The sequence below is a fragment of the Cibotium barometz genome, chromosome 65, assembly GCF_041138505.1.
Source record: "Cibotium barometz isolate CiBa-2024 chromosome 65, ASM4113850v1, whole genome shotgun sequence".
Classification (NCBI taxonomy): Eukaryota; Viridiplantae; Streptophyta; class Polypodiopsida; order Cyatheales; family Cibotiaceae; genus Cibotium; species Cibotium barometz.
The window spans coordinates 29,703,424-29,724,847 of NC_141110.1; the positions used below are offsets into that span (position 1 = coordinate 29,703,424).

Sequence of the window (21,424 nt, forward strand, 5' to 3'; positions counted from 1 at the left end):
CGCTGGATATCTGTGCCCCTCTCTCTCTATATGCTCTCTCTCTTTTCCTCTCTCTGTCTCTCTCTCTCTCTCCCCCAAAGACACACACACGCGTGCACACATACACACACACACACACACACACACACAGGAGCAGACAATTAACTTTGAAAAAAACTACTTCATAGAGCAATAGAAATGTTATAAGTGAAACCAAAAAATGTATGCGCGCCAAATGGCTATCATTGTAGAGAGAGAGAGAGAGAGAGAGAGAGAGAGAGAGTCTAAGGCAAAGATTTGAGAGAATTGGACATTTTCTTAAAGTATTTTTCCACCAACTAAAATTTTGTTATGTCTACTTATTTTTCTTGAGATAGAGAGTGATATTTTTGTTACAAAGAGCTAACAAATAAGGGCATCTGTATGAAGCATTTTCCCACCAATTTTAATTTTATCTCAGAGGGAGAGAAAAAGGCTATGTGGAAGTGCTTTCACAAAACCCTTGACAAAAAGGTTGTGTGGACTTGTTTGTTAAATTTGATGGGAAGCCTAGGGGTAAAAGTTCCATTTTGATGCCTTTTTTTATCGCGATTTTTTGATTGTGCAACTATCAAAATCAGGCATGGGTGATATTGTTCATGGGGCTTAAAGGTGAACTGCTTGTACAAGGTCATAAGCAACTAGATCTAGTAGCTTGGCATGGCAAGGATTGTGTGGACTATGAGGGAGAAGGTTATTCTATTTTTGATAATGAGGAAATTATTCTATTTCTAGTGGAGAAGCTTTACAGTAGTGAGTGGTCACTTCAACAAGGGCCCTCGGTGCGGAATGTCTATGATGAGCTACAAAACGTCAACGCAAAATTACAAAATTAGCTGTAAGCCAAAGTCCAACTTTAAATTTGTAAAGTAATCACCTCAGCTGCCTTAATGCTCATCGACGCCAACTTGAAACAATACAAACTAGCTGACACCATCCATGGGCGAGTTAGGTGTAATCTCATGTGCGCAAATTTCCCAAGCTAAGCACATATGTTCATCATGGGTCATCAACGTGCACCTAGCTTGCACGCAACTCTTGTCAAACTCACATTAGGCTTATCGTTCATTTTTTTTTAATGAGCTGCATGGCCGGCCTTATGTGTATATATGTGTGTTTACAATCCTCATGCTCGCATTATACCTTCTTCTTTGTGCCCTTCCTCTGTACTACATTAACATAAAAACGGAGTGGCTCAAGGACTATTACCTGCTTAGTTTTCCTTCTTTTCCTTGGTTTATGAAACATCATCATCATATGTATTAACCTTAGTCACTTCAGTCTCTCAGATATAATAGATTCACAGTTGGTCTTGAGCAACATCAAAACACTACATGATGTTTGATAATTGCGATCCTCATCTAGAATCCTCTGGTTAATCCATATTCCAAGGAGTAAAAATGATAGAGCTTGTCCAGGGTTTATAGCAAACATTAGACCACTAGCTAGTTGTGCTTGGAATCCAAGGTTCGTGCTTAATTAGATCTTGTGCTTGTGTGTCACACAATCAGAACAATGAAAAGCATACAATTGTATCCTCTTCGAGGCATAGTTCAAGACATAAAGGGTAGAGCCAAATTCTATAAGCAGGATTGGATCAATGGCCTAGCCTCCGGCTTTAGGTACTAAACTTTCTTGGTTGTTTGCAACTTGGCTGTGCAATGAAAGAAGGATCATTAAAGAAGTAGATTGTCTCCTCATTAGTTTATCATGTACTTCATGCAATGCATGGAAAATGTCTGATTCAATCGTGCGGATTTGAGATGATCCCTGTCAGCTGTTCGTTATGGTCTTAAAGATTTATTTGTTTCTCTGCTAACGATGAGTATATTTTGTCCTTGATTTTGCTAGAATATTGGTACCGACTACATATATTTTCTTCGCCATAGCTCTTCCTGTGATTGTTTTTGGAGAACAGCTACGCATAGACACAGGTAATCATTGGCTATGTTCTACCCATTCTCTATTAGAATACATGCAATATAAGATTGACCCAATTACATTCGGCATTGATTCGTGTATGTCTTGCAGATGGAACCCTAGCTGCCTTCGAAACGCTAACATCGACAGCCGTATGTGGGATTATCCATGCCATAATCGGAGGGCAACCCTTGGTTATACTTGGAGTTGCTGAACCTACGGTTTACATGTACACTGACCTGTACAAGTTTGCCAAGACGAAAGAGAGCCTAGGGCAACGCCTGTTTGTAGCGTGGGCAGCGTGGTATGCTCTATATAATTAATCGACCCTAATTAGGGCACCATGATGGCTTAATTAAACAGCGTAGTTTTCACAAAATTTACGACATGCAAATTCTCAGAAGATTCCCCTTGCAGGATTTGTGTTTGGGCGAGTCTTATGCTGATCGCTTTCGCAGTACTGGGGGCGAGTTCAATTACCAAGAGGTTCACTAGAATTGCTGGAGAGTTGTTTGAGACTCTCATTGCCTTGTTGTTCATACAGCAAGCAGCCAAGGTGGCTTACTAGACGTTTATATCAGCAAAAAAATGAACCAAACTAGTCGAACGAATACTAATTAGAAACTTAATGACGAACAAGAACTCATAAAATTAATTAGATTAGCACAGAAGAGTTAGCAGGTTTCATTATTATGGAATTGGGTGCTAAAAGCGATTTATGATACTTTTTTGTGCAATATTAGGGCATGGTGGGAGAGTTCAAGATTCCATCTGGGCAAGATCCTACACAAGAAGCTTTCGAGCTCCCATGGCGTTACGTGAATGGGTTCTTTGGTTCACTGCTATGCCTCGGACTTCTCATGACGGCATTGAAGACCAGAAGTGCACGGTCTTGGAGATATGGCTCAGGTAACTAGTTAAGCTAATCCTTGACTAATTATAAGACTTATTTAATTCATATAATTGCCTTGATTGTAGTAATTAGTGTCCGACATTCTAATTTTCAGACAGTTCATAAACTTTATATTTACAATTCTTACGATTGTTTGCCTTGATTTGAAGCTTGGATGAGGGCGCTCATTGCGGACTACGGGGTACCCTTGATGGTGTTGCTGTGGACTGGAGTCTCTTACTCTGCTAGAGAGTCCACACCAGAGGACGTCCCGAGGCGCTTGCTAAGCCCCAATGCTTGGGATCCTAGCCCTACAGCCCGCTGGAGAACCATCAAGGTAGAACTAATTGCACTGTCACGGTTCTCTAACCCACCTTCCATCCAGGCTTAATTACACTGTACATGGAGTTAGGGTTTCCATGCGCAAGTTAAACTCGGCCATGGCTTAGCTGCATTGCATAGGTGGCCATGGCTTGATCGGCCATTTCATCCTTTTGTTTTACATCACAGCATCGTGGTTTCGAAGAAAGTTCCAAATAAGTGGCATCTATTGATAAAAGACAACCGGCTAGTGCGTGAATCAAAAAGCCACTGGGCGTTTCAGCTAGGTTCGTAAGCGTGAGAACAACTCCTTAACGAATTATGTACATATAAAGTGGATTTTAAAAAAAACCTTTTAAAAAATATCTTAAGTTTTTTTCCAAATGGAGTAGCTTTAGTACCGCTTAATTTACTAAAGGCATTGAAGAATGTTAAGAATACGATAATATATTGTTTTTTTAGTTGGCTGAAATTAGAAAGTACAACACAACCACACACCCAACACTTGCGACCATTTGTAGAGTGAGAGCTTGAACCCATTAACCTTGGGACTTTCAGGCAACACCTTATTCCACTGCACTAACTTGCTAAATGAATTGTTTTCATGTCATGCTGTCGTATAGAATATCACATGATTCTAGTATATACTAGGGGCACTAGCTAGTTGCACTCTATTGGGTTACACTAAGGGTGCCAAAATTGTTTTTTGTAAAGATGAAAAATAAAATTAAAGAAAAGGGATAGGAAAGTATGTACAAAATGGTTTCTTAAAAGATAGGTGTACTTACATGAAATAATTTAAGGAAAAAAGAAATTTTGAGCATTCCCCTCTATTACATGCATGTAAGTGATACGTGGGTTTTCATAGAAGTGAAACCCCTAGTACTTGTCGTCGGATCATTTGCAACAGTTTTTCTGATGTATTTATCATATTATTTGGACGCATCTAGATATTTATGTATGCAACATCCTTTTTTATTTTGCTGATATTACTAGAAATACACATGAGAATTAGTCAACAAGCTCCTAATTTTACATTGGTTTGGTTGACTGCCTTTTGTGGCCCAATGCGTGCTTCCTCTAGGACATGGCGGAGGTTCCTTATGCATACATTCTCATGGCGATTGTTCCTGCCATCATGGTTGCCGGGCTTTACATCTTCGATCATAGTGTGGCTGCACAAATGGCTGAGCAGGAGACCTTCAACCTCCAAGCTCCATCCGCTCACCATTATGACATGCTTCTGTTGGGAATCATGGTAACGCCTATAGATACATCCTCTTCTTATCTTTAATTGAGAGTAACATGATTATTTTGGAAGCATGCCTCTGTGAGATTTAGGATTGTAAATGCACATTTTGAGCCCAATGAGGACTTCTTTTCTCTCGTTCATAACTTATGGATAATTCGTTCATTGTTTTGAATCCAAATGTATCTCCTGCATGTAAACAATGATGTAAGCCCATCAAAACACGATAAGTTATCCTAAATGACCGTATCATAACTTTGTTTTTAATGTGGTTTTTTTTTTCCTTGTATAATTTGATCTACTTGGCAAGTCAGGTACTTATCTGTGGTCTTCTTGGAGTTCCACCATGTAGTGGCTTGGTTCCTCAGTCTCCCATGCACACAAAGAGCCTTGCCAAGTTGAACAAACAGGTAACTCGAAGATCTATGTTGTCCCAGAATAGAGTCTAGTCAATATTATTATTCAAGAGGCAAGATTAATAGGCTACCTGAATTAGCTTTGGGTGTGTTATTTTGTCATCCTCCATGTATAAATATAATAATGGGATATGCTTACTTTGATTGGCCAGATAGCTCGAAAAAAGCTGGTTGAAACTGCCAAACGAGGCATAGAGGAGCGGGTTACGTTGGGTGAACTGTATGGGTCCATGCAAGAAGTGTACAAGGAAGTTCGGACACCATCTCCCCATGCCTCCTCCGTTGATTTGGTAAACCTGCAGCCCAACTGTTGCAAGACATGATTTCCATCATCCTTAGGAAGTGTGGTCTTAATTAATTACATGTGATTTGGATAATTAATTTGGGGGCCTTATTCTATATCATGACGTACCTTAGGACCTCAAAGATTTGAAAGAGTTGCGGAGCTTCAAGCTGTCGTCGAGCAGCGCACTGAAGATGGAATCGCCTGCGAACGCGCCGGTGGACGCCAGCATATTCGATCCGGAAAAGGATGTGGATGCGCTATTGCCGGTGACTGTGAACGAGCAGCGGCTGACCAACCTGCTGCAGGCGGTGCTGATGGGGGGTTGCGTGGGTGCCATGCCGTTGCTCAGGCGGGTGCCGGTGTCCGTCTTGTGGGGCTATTTCCTCTACATGGCCATCGACACCCTGCAGGGCAACCAATTTTGCGAGCGGCTGCTGCTCGTCCTCACCGCCCCCAGCCGCAGATACAAGTAATCTTATAATTAACTGATCATTAACATATCTAACAACAAATACAATTTCAATCAAATAGAAGATTTCAGGCCTAATTACGATGCTCATCCTCCTTGGCATGCATGCGCCATGCAGAGTGCTCGAAGAGTTTCATGCTTCTTTTGTTGAGAGAGTTCCCTTCCGGGCCATCACGGCCTTCACCATATTTCAGCTGCTCTTTTTGCTCCTATGTTTTGGCATTACATGGATACCCATCGCCGGGGTCCTCTTCCCCATGATGTTCTTCCTCCTTGTGCTCATCCGGCAGTATGTTTTACCGAGGTTTTTCCAAGCCCAGCACCTGTGGGAGCTTGATGCGGCCGAGTACGAGGAAGCCCCTGCAATTCCTCATGAAAGAGCTGTCACAGTAAGCTTTGCTCTCCATTTCTCGTCTACATATATTATAGAGAATGGAAGGCTGCTTCAACTCCGCCGAAGAGTAGGAAACCTTTACTTTTGAAAAGAATCCTTCCAATTCCTAAATTAAATACGAGCCTTTCATCTCATGGATACGACGTAACCTTGGAGGTGAACAGTTTGGACTCCGCACCTGCCGTCGCAGACACTACATACATAAATATATATATATATCCCACAAAAATACATCTCTAATATTAAAAAAGAACCTGCCTTGCCTTGCTGTGTGTGCGCGCGCGCGCCACTTTTTTAAAAAACTCAATTTCAAATATTTTTAAGTTTCCCTTGTGGAATAGAGAGAGAGTGTGTGACCATAAAATAACAACAATTCCGTAGTCCAACCTTTTACAAAGTCAAATAAAAAAATTGAGCCCAAATAATAAAGTTTTGGAGTCAGCTTTTGAATAATATATCCCCTTACCACACAAAAAAAAAAGAGCCATTAAAATGAAGTTTCTGCCTTTTGAAATTGAGGATTGATCATTTCATGGGCTAAACTATTATTCGCATGTTGTCATTTGCAGGAAGCAGAGGCTCATGGGCTTGGCAAAGCTGAGAGCATGCGAAAATCTGTGAGTGACAATGAAATACTAAGTGACCTGACCACTAGAGGACGTGGAGAACTCAAAGTTTGCCCGGTACAACTTGGCCCTAGCCTTTTGAGAATAGAGATTAGGTTTCTTTTGAATCAATACAGCTACTCACCACCAATTAGTGTTGCCATCCTAATCCTCTCAATTTTTCATGGACACTACTAATTGATTTTACATCTACTAAAGTTTGATCAATATAAATAAATACACACACACACACACACACACACACACACACATATATATATATATATATATATATATGGAGCTAGTGTGCTCGATATTGCTACCTCTAATGGACTTTTGTTATGCTCACATGATACCATGCATACAGGCTCGTATAGAGCAGTGGACTGGTGGAGATGGACTAAAAAGCATAAGACAAAGAAGCAAAAGGGTGGGCGAGCTACCAAGCCGAATAGTACCAAGTGGAGAGATTAATAACTTCGAACAGACCATGGACAATATTGTTGGCCATCCTCCTACTCCCAACAAAAGCACAATATCGGCCCCCCCTCCACAACAATAACAACAAAAGAGACTGCAAGTTATTCGGACAATCCCAGCAGAAGTACCATGGTGCCCACATTGATGTCGAAGTCATCATCAACAACATTACAAGGCTTCATCGACTCTTCTACCTCACCTTGACAAGCATGAGAGTCTCATGTATATGACCATACGTATGCACATGTACTTATACAGTAACTACTTATACATGAGAGTCTCATGTATATGACCATACGTATGCACATGTACTTATACAGTAACTACTAATTGCATGAATCCTACCTTCGATAGTGCCTTGGTATATTAATAACAAACAGATGCATTTGAAGCATTGTGTTTTATCAATCCATGCAAAGGCAATTCCAAGGCTGAAAAGAAGATATAGTGATTGAAGTGAAACTGTGCTTGTTGTGATTGTGGTGATCCTGTTTATGATTGAGCCGTATATATTGTGTTTATTTATCTTATTTGTTTTGCTTTGTTTCTTCTTTGAATCAAGTTCACACAGAAACAACTCTTCAAGCTCCATCACCACACAACACCAGAACAATCTCTTACATGGCAAACTGATATCGAATATGAGAACTAATGCTTGCAAATGAACTAAGAATTAAAACGCAAAAAAGAAATTTAGATTAGAATATTTCAAAATGTGGTGGACATATATTAATTAACCAAGCCCTAATGGGCCTGGTTAATTAATTAAGACCTTAGGCTTATCCTCTCTCTCTACTCCCCCATCGCTGGCTCCTCGTCCCTCCCCCCGCATCGCGTCCTTTCCACCGCTCTTTCCCTCTCCCCCTGCATTGAGTCCTCTCTCTCTCTCTCTCTCTCCTTAATTGCTGGCCCATGGCTCTATGCCTCTCCCCCCTCCATCCACTGCTCTCTCTCTCTCCCCCATATCCAGTCCTCTCTCTCTCCTCCATCACTATATCCCTCTTCTCCCTCTCCCCCTGCAGTAGCACTGATCAACCATGTCATCATCCTTTTAACTGCGGGTAAAATATTCGACAAAGGGCTATAAAAATTTAATTTTATTTTTAACTAAGGTCCCTCCACTTTTAATCTTTCTCACATCTAATTAATTAATGTGATTTGAAATTTGGCACCCATATTAGGGAGGCAGTGGCAAAGGAACTCAAGGGAAGTAAATCAATTCCTACCCATCATGCTTTTATAACATTTGTAACCACCAAGGCCTTTATTGTGCTTTTGCATATAAAGAAGTAGCATCTCGTGGAGCGTTTCTTTTTATATGGATTTCTTTTTTTTGGGACCAATAGTAAATATATATATTACTTCAAATCAATCTTTACATCCAGACCCAGTTAACCGAGATGACCTACCTGAGTACACCACCACCTAGTCATAAACCTTACTTGTCTACATTCAAAAGTTTACTTAAGAAGTTCCATCTCTCTTCCTCCATTACAAAACTAGACTGTCCCCAAGATATACGGTATGCCAGCTGAATACAAGCTTCCATCATGGCTTCAGTAGTGCATCCTCTAGGAATTTGCTTATCCAACACATCCCCCTTTTTGGACTAGATTTTGATTGTAGGCAAGGATTTCACTAACGTAAACGAGAACATGTGAACATGGTAATAACATATGTTAATAACACAAAAAATCTTGTGATCACATGTTATATTCACAAAGCTTTCATAAGGGCCTAAAAAAATTATCTTTGTCAGGCATAAAAAATCTTCTTAGGTGGCCACTGACCTGCTATTATGTGAAGATGGTAACATGAGAACATGTGAATAGCTTATTCCCATGTGTAGCCAAGCTTTTAAGGGGTTCCCAAATGGCAAGTGACCTGTTATTTTGTGAACAGTAACATGAGAACATGTGAATAACTTGTTCACATGTGTTATTATCACAAAAAAATATTGTGATCATGTGAATATTAAATCCTTGATTGTAGGCATTGTCCCAACAGGGTTCTCTATAAATGCCACAAATGTGTGGTCCACTTACTTCTCCGTGAGATACCAGCTTCTAGTTTTAGGACCAAGTTTAACCTGTTTGGGCTTCAAATCTAGACCAATACAAACCTGCATCATATCAATCATGTGTTAGGTTTCCCTAGTATGCATGATAGCCCCGAAAAAGAAAGAGAAATCAAGTGATGCCATTTTACAGCCTCTAAATTAGCTGACCCATCCCATCTTTATCCAGCTTCTTCACACAGACTACAGACCAACACATGTACACACTCTTATGCATCAATTTTATCACATCCTAACCATGAGAGGATCCATTCTAAAACACAATGCAATTCCTAGAAGTCCAAATTTTCCACAAGCAGCAGGCTCTAATAATGCTAAACAATGTATCTACAACCCCATCATCAGGTATCCATTTCCCCAAACTCCAGTCACCCCAATGGCCCTAAATCCTTATGCAATGTTCAACCCACTTGCCAATTTTTCCCCATGCTCCTTTGATATAGCTAGACAGTCCCAAAATGCATGTTTTCCATCCTCCAAGGGAGTTCTACATCTAGGGCAACGTCCACTAGTAAAATTTCTTTGCATTAACTTAATCCCAATGGGCAAGGCCCACATACAAACTCTCCATTAAAAAACCTGAAACTTTATAGGGATATGGCTCTCCCACCATAGATCCTTCCATCTCCTCTTCGAGTAACTAGGGCTCCAACTCACCCTCCAAATTTTGTTGCAATATTCCACATTAGTTCCCATTCCTTAGTTCTATATACAGATCCCTAGCTTTTCCTTTTCACAATTTAGCCCCATTAAACCAATCCTAGTCTTTTATCTAACAAGACTCATCCAATACAGTAGAAAACCACCCCATCCAAATATGCACCAAAACCTATCTCATGACATCTCTTTCCCTAGAGCAGACAAGTCAAATTCTTGCTCTAGTTAATCAAGTTCTTTCCACATCTGGCAACATAGAGATGCCCATAACTATAGGTCCCTCTGCTTCTTTCTAGCAGGAAGAAAACAATCTGCTCCATGAGCACGCAGCCATGCGAGCTTGCTTCACTCCCATGCCAAGAAACATAACCAAGTGACCTGTACTTGCTGCCTACATAAACCCAATCCTAGTAGTCTGCCAACCCTTTATTATTCTGTTTTCTTGCTGAGCAGGTATCCAGAAGACCTAGGGGGGTTGAATTTGTGAGACCACCATAGCCCCAAACTGAGCATTGAATTTCTTGAAACTCTACACCCCCCCCATCCCAAGTCATTAGACTCAAATCTTCCTTCCATTTGTTGCTCATCTTGCACAAAGGGAAGTCCATCACTTTCAAGGAAGCATACGAAAATAATTTGTCCTTCCATCCTACCCATGACCATGTAGAAAATCTAAGGCGTTAACAATGGTTCAATGGCCAGCTGCTCTGCTGAAGGACACACAAATGAGCGAGGGCGGCATGGTCCTCTTCAGCATAGAAATACATAAAAATAAACTCAAGATTAGAGGCTTAGGACCTTTCCTAGTCACTGAGATAACCCCGCAAGGCGCTATGTGCATAGAGACAATCGACGGTGTCAAAATGGCGAGATATTTCAATGGTAGCAAATTAAAATGGTTATGGGTAGAATTGTAACTTGAAAATAATGAGTTACTTTTCAGATAGTAGGTCCAATCTATTGGGTTGTCCTATGTCCTAGGTCAATATAACTTACATTACAAAAAGGACACAAAATGGAGAATGGTGTGTACTCAAATGTATGACTCGTTTTGGAGAAACCTAAATTTTAAATTTTTATTTTTTGAAGTACTGACATTTGGTACGTGGGGGCAAGCCCTTGAAGTTGGAACCCACTAAAGTGAAGTTAAAATAGCCTTGCCGTATTACATTAAGGTGGTGATAACCCACTAAAATAGCCCAAACTAGTGAAGTTAGTGAAAAGTGGATATGACACCCAATGTCATATTTATGCTAGAATGTCGCATTTTTATTGGTCTAAAGTTTAATCCAAATCCATTATAAGTGATTAAAATACAGCTCTTTTTTAACATTTTTGGCCCCTATTCAAATCAAAGGAGCCTCCTTAGAGTAGGATGCACTGTGACTTATGATCCACTCCAACAAAATATGACAAACTTCAGACACGAAAGTTTAAGAGAACTCTTGCCAAAAGGGTTTAAGATTGTCTCATGAAAGTAAAATTCAATGAATTATTAAGAGAGAAGATAATTACTTTGGAAAATTTCTTGAGATATCAAGATTACTGTAACATAATGATTTCTCCACTTTGGAAAAGCACCTTACAAACACTATCAGTGAGTATCCACGTCTATACATTTCTTTGGATGCACTTCTAAACTTCCAAGTACTATCTTCGTTCAAATCTCTTGATTCTATGCAATCCATTATCATTTTGAGAACACCTCTTTGATCAATTCATAAGCCTAGAAAAACCTGCATGAAACAAGTTGCTTGAGTTAGAATACAGATTCATTATAAACCATTGTTTATTACGGTGAAAATTTCAAATAGAGTTGTACCTTTTTGTTACTTGTTGATATTCAAGAGACCATGATCTTTTAGCAATATATTAATAAATACCTTCGTAGGTTGCGCCTTCATGCTAGTTCCTCCTTTCTAACCCAACCTTTTAGCTAGTGAAATAAATTGTGGTGCCTTCATGCTTGAAATGTGGGAACATTCTTTTAGTAGGATATCTCATATTTCATCTCCTATGTGTTAATATGAACTACGACAAAGTATTCGCATAGTCCTTGCACCAATCGTTACTCCTTTATCACCTCTGTTGACCACTTGTATAAACAAATTTGATTCTAAATTACCCTAAGAAATGTGATGTAATTGCTTTGCAAGAGGAAGTCTACCTGTGTTGAATCTTATTTGTGACCATTTCACATTATACTCTTTCCAATAATCAACAACACCACTAACAAGGTTAAACCATTCATGGTCATTCAACACTGGGAGTTGGCCATAACGATTAGAGGCAATCACACTACATACATCCTCAGCATCATCAAGCCGCATCAAGTAAGGAAGTAATTTCCCAAGAAGAATTATGTTATTCTTATCTATATAAAACTTGGATGGAAAGATGCAGTTACTAGTGGGAGTAACACATCCTTTATATGGAGAGTCATCAACAAGAACGGTCCTCCTAGGATCATATTCAAAAGATTTAGACATTCTCTCCAATGGCTTAAACATTTCCTCGACACCTTGACTGTTTGGCCTAAATAGTTTCTTCCTTTCATCATAAGTGTAACAATTTTGTTAACCCCAAATGGTTAAAAAAGAAGTATTTTCTCCACCTTTTTTTGTAAAGCTCTCACCATTTGAATATCATTATCCTCCATTGTCCTGAGACCAAATTCCAACATTATATCTTTCAAAAAGGGTCTGTAGAAACTTATACATCCAGGTCAGAGTATAAAATATCTATTTGAACTATACATAGTGGATTGATGTAACGTTGATGGTTGAATAAAATGCTTCAATAACAATCCATTCAAATCCAACGTTGATGGTTGAATATAATGCCCCAAAAGAATTATGTTATTCTTATCAATATAAAACTTGGATGGAAAGATGCAGTTACTAGTGGGAGTAACACAATGTCATCCTTTATATGGAGAGTCATCAACAAGAACCGTCCTCCGAGGATCATATTCAAAAGCTTTAGACATTCTCTCCAATGGCTTAAACATTGCCTCGACACCTTGACTGTTTAGCCTAAATAGTTTCTTCTTCTCATAATAAGTGTAACAAGCTTGTTAACCCCAAATGGTTAAAAAAGAAAGTATTTTCTCCACCTTTTTTGTAAAGCTCTCACCATTTGAATAACAGTATCCTCCATTGCTGTGACCAGATTCCAACATTACATCTTTCAAAAAGGGTCTGTAAAAATTTATACATCCAGGTCAAAGTATAAAATATATATTTGAACCATACATAGTGGATTGTTGTAATGTTGATGGTTGAATACAATGCTTCAATAGAAATCCATTCAAATCCAACACCACAATCAACATTGATTTCTTAGACATGTCTTGTATTTTACAACTCTCATTATCGCCTCTAATTGATTCCTCCTGCAACTTCAATAGCATTTTCATCTATAGGAATATCGTTGAAGCTTCTTAGGAATGATCTTTCATCATGAATATCATATGTTTATGTTCAATTCGAATCTTTATAATGTTCATATCATTTGCAACATTAAAACGCTAGTGACACTTCACTATCACAAAAAAATCTAAACACCACATAAAACATTAAGATGAATGGTCCTATGTACATGGTAGAATGGCCATAGGGCCATTCTACCATCCATGATGTGCTTTAGAATGTCCCTACTATAACCATTCAAAATCACATTGTGCATTGTAGAAAGTCCCTAGGGCCAATCTCTACCCTCTTGTGCCAGCTGGTGAATTTTAGAATGGTCATAGGGCCATTCTTGCAAGAACAATGTGCTTTAGAATGGCCCTAGGTCCATTCTGACATACACAATGTTCTTAAAATAATGTCTCTAATGCCATTCTACCATCTATGATGTTCTTTAGAATGGCCCTAAGTCCATTCTTTCAAGCACATTGTGCATGGTAGAGTGGCCTTGGGGCCATTCTAAATCACATTATGCTCCAAAGAATGGCCTAGGATCATTCTCTATTCTCTTGTGTCAGCTGTTGGTGAATTTTAGAATGGTCATAGGGCCAATATCTACCTGTGCATGCATAAAACATCAACCTTGTAAATGGTAGAATGGCATTATGGCCATTCTTATAAGAACATTATTTTATAGACTGGCCCTAGGGCCATTATACCTATACAATGTGCTTCAAAGAATGGCCCTAGGGACATTCTACCATCCATGATGTGCTTTATAATGGTCCTAGGGCCATTCCAAATCACATTGTGGATGGTAGAATGGCCCTAGGGCCATTTTCCACCCTCTTGTGCCAACAACTAGCGAATTCTAGAATGGTCCTAGGGCCATTCTCTACATGTGCATGTAGAAATGACCAACAAAGATTTTTCTCATGCCTCTACTTTTTTTCAAAGAAATATATTTAAAATAAACAATTTGCATTTGAAACCATAATAAAACACACCATATAAAAAGAGACTAATATAATCCATTATGAAAACATACGAGAATACTCCTTCAATTATCAATGTAGAAAATACATAGTGTCAGAGAAAATCATAGTTAGCAATAGCTCCTCCTCGACACATGAATGCCGCATAAGGTTTCAACACATATGGAGACATACTTAGCTAAATTAACATTTATGTGTGCTATACACAAAGGTGGTAACTATGGGACAAGAGTGTAACATACATTTTGCCTCGTGTTCATGCCATAAGAGTTGTTTATACATCCTACCACATTTTCAAACTCTATATCACCAACAATATACACCATATAATCTGGACAATCTACCTTAGGATCCTCTTGAAATGAGTACTTCAAAGCCCTAGAATACACCTTGCACAACTCCTTCCAATCATCGTGACAATACTTATATCCTCCATAGTGGAGAATAGTTATACCTCTCTGGTGTCAAGAGAAGTGTCCACAAATAGCCCAAGACCTGCACCTTTGTATAGTTGATGCATGGACCATAAATGCTACATTATTTATCTCAAACATCTCACCAATTGGAATAGGGAAGATGGGGGTACCAAGAGGATTATCCTTTCTCACATATTGTGCAACACATGAATTTAATAGACCTATTTCATTGCCTAGGGCTGCAAAACAAGCATTCCAAGTGTCGTTAAAGATATACAACAAACAAATCCCATGCAATCGATACTACACCATACCCCTGCTACTAATGCTATCAAATCAAAATCAAAACATATTAAAAAGTACATTCTCTACCCCCAACATGCCTATTTGGAAGAATGGCCCTAGGGCTATTCTCTACCCCCTGCATGTCCATTTGGTGGAATGTCCCTATGGCCATTCTATACCTCCTTGCGCCTCTTACGACCTTGGCACCGTCACTCAGATCAAGGTGTTGCAAACATTACTGAGAATTGTAGCTTCAATTTTCAAAGCTTTATCCTACATACTTGTAAAGAAAGATTGACAAAAAAGTTTTTGGAAAATCTCCTTTTGAATACTTGAGTCCATTCCTATAGTCTCTTGATCAAAGCATTGCACCATAGCCTAGCATATCTTACATCTTCTTTCTAATCTACCATACCGTTGTCTTGAGTCACCATATTGTTAAATCTTGCTCATTTCTTTTGCTTGTGTTATTCCCAACAAAATGCTCTCAAAGCCTTCCTTTTAGATGTAGAAGCCTCATGGTTACATTCTTCTGTAGGTTCTTGAAAAATACCCATATTTGTAGTAGTTGCACAGGCTGTTGTATCTTGGTGTAGTTGTTGTGATGGAGATGTCTCCATTTCCCTGTGCCAATACATAACCATTTTAAAAAGAGTTAATATTTCCTCTAATTATCCACAATAACTCCCCAATAATTATGTAATTAAAATTTGCATACCTTTGGGAAGTCATATATATATCTACACAGTTCGTATCCATGAGCACCGCTCAATAAGAGAGGATTATAGAAGATCTTCACAAAAGTGATTGCTTGCATACATAGAGAGGCCTACACACATGCATATATGAGGAAAGTGAATCCTAAACACACAAAAAGAGGGAGAAAGGGGAGATTGGGAGAGCAGAAGGAAGTAGTTCGCGGGAAGTCATTACTGCTTACCAGCGTTTGTCACTTGGCAATTCAAAATCCTAATAATATACTTAAAATTTAAAGCATTTTCGATAGAAGGCAAGAGAGCTCACTGCATTCTAGAGCTTGTACATTGATGTATAGGTAATATCACAGTTGAGTATGAGCGGGTTGAATTACTATGGCTCATTCATTAATGACTATTCGCACAAGACATGGGTCTATTTCAGTCCTGGACAAATTCAGGCAATTTCGCTTTATGGTTGAGAAGGAAACCGGTATGCACATTGTAACCATCCATTTGGATGGAGGGGAAGAATATATGTCAAGAGAGTTTATGGCATGTTTGAATGCAAATGGAATCCAGAGATAGGTCTCATGTACATACACACTACAACAAAATGGTGTAGTAGAGAGGTCTCATGTGCATACACACTACAACAAAATGGTGTAGTAGAGAGAAAGAATCAAAGCATTGCCGAAGTGACAAGAGCCTTGCTTAATGAAAAGCACATATCTCGTGGTTTTTGGGCTGAGGCAGTACAGTGTGCAATGCATATTATGAATAGAACAACTACGGCGGTCGTGCATACTAAGACACAAGAAGAAGCTTTTATAAGGTACAAACCGGATGTATCATATTTCAAGGTATTCAATTGTATTTGTTATGTGCACATACTGGATGAGAGGAGAAAGAAACTAGATCCAAAGGTACAAAAGTGTATCTCTGTTGGGTATGCATCAAGAACAAAGGGATATAGGTGCTACAATCCTTCCACTAGGGAGCTATGCGTAAGCTGAGATGTTGTATTTAATGAGTTAGAGTCATGGTATAAGCCTACACACAGGTGTTGGGAGGTCAATGATGATGCTACAAACATGGGGTGGTGTACAGAGATCAAAGAGTAAATTTGGAAGAAATTTCAGCAAGGAATGTATTAATTTCAGCCAATAATAATGGTTAGATTTCATTCCCAGTTAATCCTCTAAATCATCAAAGTAGTAGCTTGGTTTCATGTATTCAAGTATCCCACCTTGCATTCCAAGACTGATATTTTCAAGCGATGAAAATATGAGAAATGATGCTAGTTTTAGGTGCCACACTTATGCTAGACCATCTGAGCAAAGTCATAGGTCAACTTGAAGACTACTTCCCTGAGGTTGAGGAAGCTCGAGATCTCCTCCGCAGCAATGTGAAGTTTACCTTATCCGCCATGGATGCGAATAATCTTGAGAAGCCCATATCTGAAGAGGAATGCAAGACGGCCCTGCATTCAATGGGGAGGAAAGATAAATCCCCAGGGTGGGGTGGATTGACAGCAGAGTTTTTTAAGGAATTCTAGAAAGACCTCCGCACACCAATTGCCACCGTAATGGTTAACAGAGCTTTTAGTGAGGGGGACCTAGAAACCAGTGTAAAGAAAGGGCTAAATATTAAGCCAATACCTAAACTAACATGCTGCTCACTTCTTAAGTAGTACTGGCGCCCCATCTCAATGATGTCAATGGCGTACAAGATCATCGCCAAAGTGATAGCACAAAGGCTGGCCCTAGTCCTCGATAAGGTGATCACCCCGCACCAACATGGTTTCATCAAAGGAAGGTCAATTTATGATAATATCCTTGCAGCATTGGTTGGCATTGAATATGCAAACTTCGCCAACCAGGAATGAATTCTGCTCTCATTCTGCTATAGCTTGATCTTGACAAAGCCTATGACAGAATCTCTTGGAACTACATAGAGAGAGTTATGCAAGCAATTGGCTTCGGACGCTGTATGTGTTAAAACAATCTACACACTAGGAGTGAATAGCTCATCAGAGCCACTATAAATAATAGAGTAGGAGGCTCTTTTGAAGTTAAGAGATCTGTCAAGCAGGGGTGCCCTCTTGCCCCCCTCCTATTTTCAATTGGCTCACATCCGCTAGTTGTCGCCCTTGAGGGAGCTGCGAACAAAGGAGAAATCCAAGGACTATCCCTGCCCACGGGCAAACAACTCCTTACGAAGCTATTTGCAGATGACTCTCTGCTATTTTGTCAAAGCCCAAGCAGACATGCTCAGGAAGGTTCTTAAGATCGTACAGACATTATCCACTTCTTGAGGTTCTAAATGCAACATCGAGAAATCAAGATTGATTTCTCTAACTGAAAATGATTTGATTATGTATGTTTTTTCTCATTGTATGCCACGATACTCTCTCTCTCTCTCTCTCTCTCTCTCTCTCTCTCTCTCTCTCTCTCTCTCTCTCTCTCTCTCTCTCTCTCTCTCTCTCTCTCTCTTGTGCATTGGAAAAGCATGTAGTTATCTCGAGGCAAATAACACAAAGGCTTGAATGTCCGCCTCTCTATTTGTGCAACAGGGGTGGAGTATGCACGCTTGGAATTCATGGTTTATGTCTTAGCTGTGTGTGTGCCAATGCACTCATGAAGGAGTTACAGAGAGACGAGGTCAGGGAGGTGCTAGGGGGATCTTAGGAAGGAAGTGAGGGAGGCTTGGAAACATAGTGAAGGATGTGAGGTAGCAGTGGTTAGGTTGTGTTGCCATGTGTAAATACCTCATTCAATGGAGGGAAGCTTGGCAACACAATAGAGGAGGTGAGCTAGCAGTGGTTGAGTGGAGGATGTGAGGCAGTAGTGGTTGGGTTGCATTTCCATGTGTACATACCTTATTTAATGGAGGGAGGCTTGGTAACACAATAGAGGAGGTGAGGCAACAATGGTTGAGTTGCATTGCCACGTGCACATAGCTTATTCAATCGAGACTGCAAAGGTTGGAACCTTAGTAAGGCTTAAGGTTTGACCTTAGAATTACGGCCCTTGATAGTCAGCATTAATTAATGCACAAATATAGCTTCAAGTGGATAAGGAACCCAAATTGAACACATTTCATACTAATGTCAAAAGGGGTAAGTATTGGCCTAAATTTTTGGCGAGAATTAAACTATTGTACGAGTCCTTGAAAAAAACCATTTTGATATGTCTTTGCAAAAGGAATGCCTTAGGGCCACATTTCAATTTTTGCAGAGGGGTCCATGGTTTTGTAGGACGGTTGGTTTGAAAACTGACATCTTTGAAGAAGAGTACTATTTTTACTTTAGCCTTCCATTGAAGGGCTAATGCAAAAGTTGCTAGTATTAAGTATTTTGAAAATAAAAATTAAGGCTACGTCATGGACATGGGTACATGTGCACTCAATTTTTCTGTTGATGATTAGATTAGCATTTTAAAAGGATCCGAGGTCAATGTAGATTGATTTTTGTGATTTTGTGACCCATCTATAAAAGCATGCATAAAGTAGAAGCTTTAATCTTGTATAGAGGAGATATTGGAGAGACTAGAGTAGGAAGTATAGTGTCACTTTGATACGATCTTGGCCAAACAATCAACCTGTTGGGTTACAAACAAATCCCCTCTAGTAAACACACACACACACACAAAATATTTATATAATTTCTAATGGTGCCTACCTCCTCCTTCCCCAACCACCATGCCCCCTCTCCCCAAAACCCCCCTCCTCGTTCTCTCCCACCCTTGTCCTCCTCTTGGTGGTCTTTTGTGGATATGTGGGCTGTAGATATTGACGGGAAACTATTTTTATTGATTTTAGCACCTAATGCTTCCAATTCTTCTGATGTGGTTCTTTATCTTTTCTCCCTTAGTCATGGGGGGAGTAAAGGAGGGAGGGGAAAGGATAGGTGATAGTTTGTATCTCAGATAATTTTTCTCATTTTTAGATATGATGACAAAGAGAATTGCCTAGATATGGACCTCCTTTGATTTTAGCCCTATACTCAATCCTTAGGAATCATTTTATATGTTACCTTTAGGATAAGTAATTAGTGGTAAATCTGGGCATTTAAGGGGATAAAGGAATATTAATATTATTTACAATGGATACAAATTTTAAGGAATTTACTTTAAATTATTAGCCTCTTTACACTAGCTTATATTAACACATGGAGAACTTAGCAAATATTTCTTATAAAATGTATTAAAAAAGATGAATTACTTTTGTGGGATTGTCATGATCTCCCTTTTTTGGCAAATGCAAAGCTTAGTTATCGAGTTGTCTAGGAACACTTTAAGAGCTAACCACTCACATAAAACTTACACAAAAGCTTCCAAATCCTTTGGTTTTTTGCTGGCTCCAACATTTGATACTAACCATATCTTTTTCCTATATCCAGCCCTATCATTCATGTCCAATATTTTGGACATCTACCATGAACATCAAAACAAGCCACAAGATGTCATCATACTCTTGTGATAGAGTCCCCAACTAGCATGTATTGGGGTGAATAAAAATATTTAAAAAAGGTAATTTTACACATGTCATTCACCCAATATATAGAAACAAAAGGAAGGAAAAATAGATTTCATGAGAACCTAAATGTAGATTGAGAAAACGATACATTCCAATTTAGAGAGTTTCATGATGGTAAAAAATAAGACCAAAGAAACTTTAAATCATTAAAGAAATCCTTATAAGAATCTAAAAATAAGGCCAAAGAATATTTAAATCATAAAAAATTAAGACCAAACTTTAAATCATGAAAAAATTACCCTAAGATTTCTTTGTTAGTTTATAGAAAATGATGTTCTTTTCCCCTACTTCTTAGTTAGGGGAAGAAGGGAGGGAATAGCTTGTCTCTTTTTGGTACATCAAAGAAAATTAGGAGGGATTGCCATCACCAACACACCTATTTGTTGTTCTTATGATGGGAGGGAGTAATTAGAGAAGCATGTGAGTTGTGCATCATCCACTACATGGAAACTTCCGTAATATTCATTGTTGTGCACATATAAGACAAAGCATGATAAACACTAGGGAGTAGAAAACACCCCTTTGTTCAATATTAATGCTCATATTGTCTGGGGGGAGGGGGGTTTTGAGTTTTGACCTTTCTCCTTGCACCTATAATTTCCTTATTTTCTATTGGTTACATAAATGAAGCATTGGTTTACACCAGTATCTCGCTTGAAAAGATAGGACATCATTATTTTGATTATTGTGCAAGGAATAAGTGTGCATGATTGATCATCCATTTTATAGACTCATTCATGTAATGTACTATGAAAGATATGTTATGTGGATTTGTAGTAAGAGGAGTCTCTTTTTTCCTATGTGTGATGGGGCAACTATAGAGGTTAAGTTTCTATTGTAGTAAGAGTAGCTGTGTCTTTTTACCTCTATGTGGTGATAGTGATTATAGAGTTTAAGTTTGTGTGTATCATGAGAACTTTTTTGGCTACTTATAATCAACAATTTCTACCCCAAAATTGGATAAGGGAAAATCCAATTGATTGTTAATGGGTCCCCTCTTGTTGTGGCCATGTTCAAGCTAGCATAACCCTAGGAATTGTTGTTCTTAGCATTAAGGCTAGCCAGTTACATATAGAGAACTTATGCAAATTAAATTGATTGATTATTTTTTATAAAATAGTTTTTTATGCGAGGGTTTTTTAAAATATTTCTTGAATGCATGCAATTTATAGAATGGTTTTCATATCATGAACTACACAAGCATAGGCCCTCCTATACTAATGCTATCCATTCATGATTTGAGTTTGTGGAACCTAATGTTTTAAGTAAATATAATAATCTTATTGATGAGTACCTATAA

At 38.9% G+C, this 21,424-nt stretch overlaps 1 protein-coding gene across 1 annotated transcript; it reads left to right on the forward strand.

Moving 5' to 3' along the window:
- The first annotated feature begins 1,152 nt into the window (after positions 1 to 1,152).
- Positions 1,153 to 7,512, forward strand: LOC147603156 (putative boron transporter 2). Its single transcript, XM_086797198.1, has 13 exons — positions 1,153 to 1,640; positions 1,870 to 1,952; positions 2,050 to 2,242; positions 2,356 to 2,494; positions 2,682 to 2,847; positions 3,001 to 3,167; positions 4,236 to 4,409; positions 4,715 to 4,810; positions 4,969 to 5,106; positions 5,234 to 5,571; positions 5,690 to 5,960; positions 6,535 to 6,648; positions 6,938 to 7,512. Exons 1-13 carry the CDS (start codon positions 1,534 to 1,536, stop codon positions 7,130 to 7,132), a joined length of 2,181 nt encoding a protein of 726 aa, XP_086653324.1. The 5' UTR covers positions 1,153 to 1,533; the 3' UTR covers positions 7,133 to 7,512.
- The last annotated feature ends 13,912 nt before the right edge of the window (positions 7,513 to 21,424 follow it).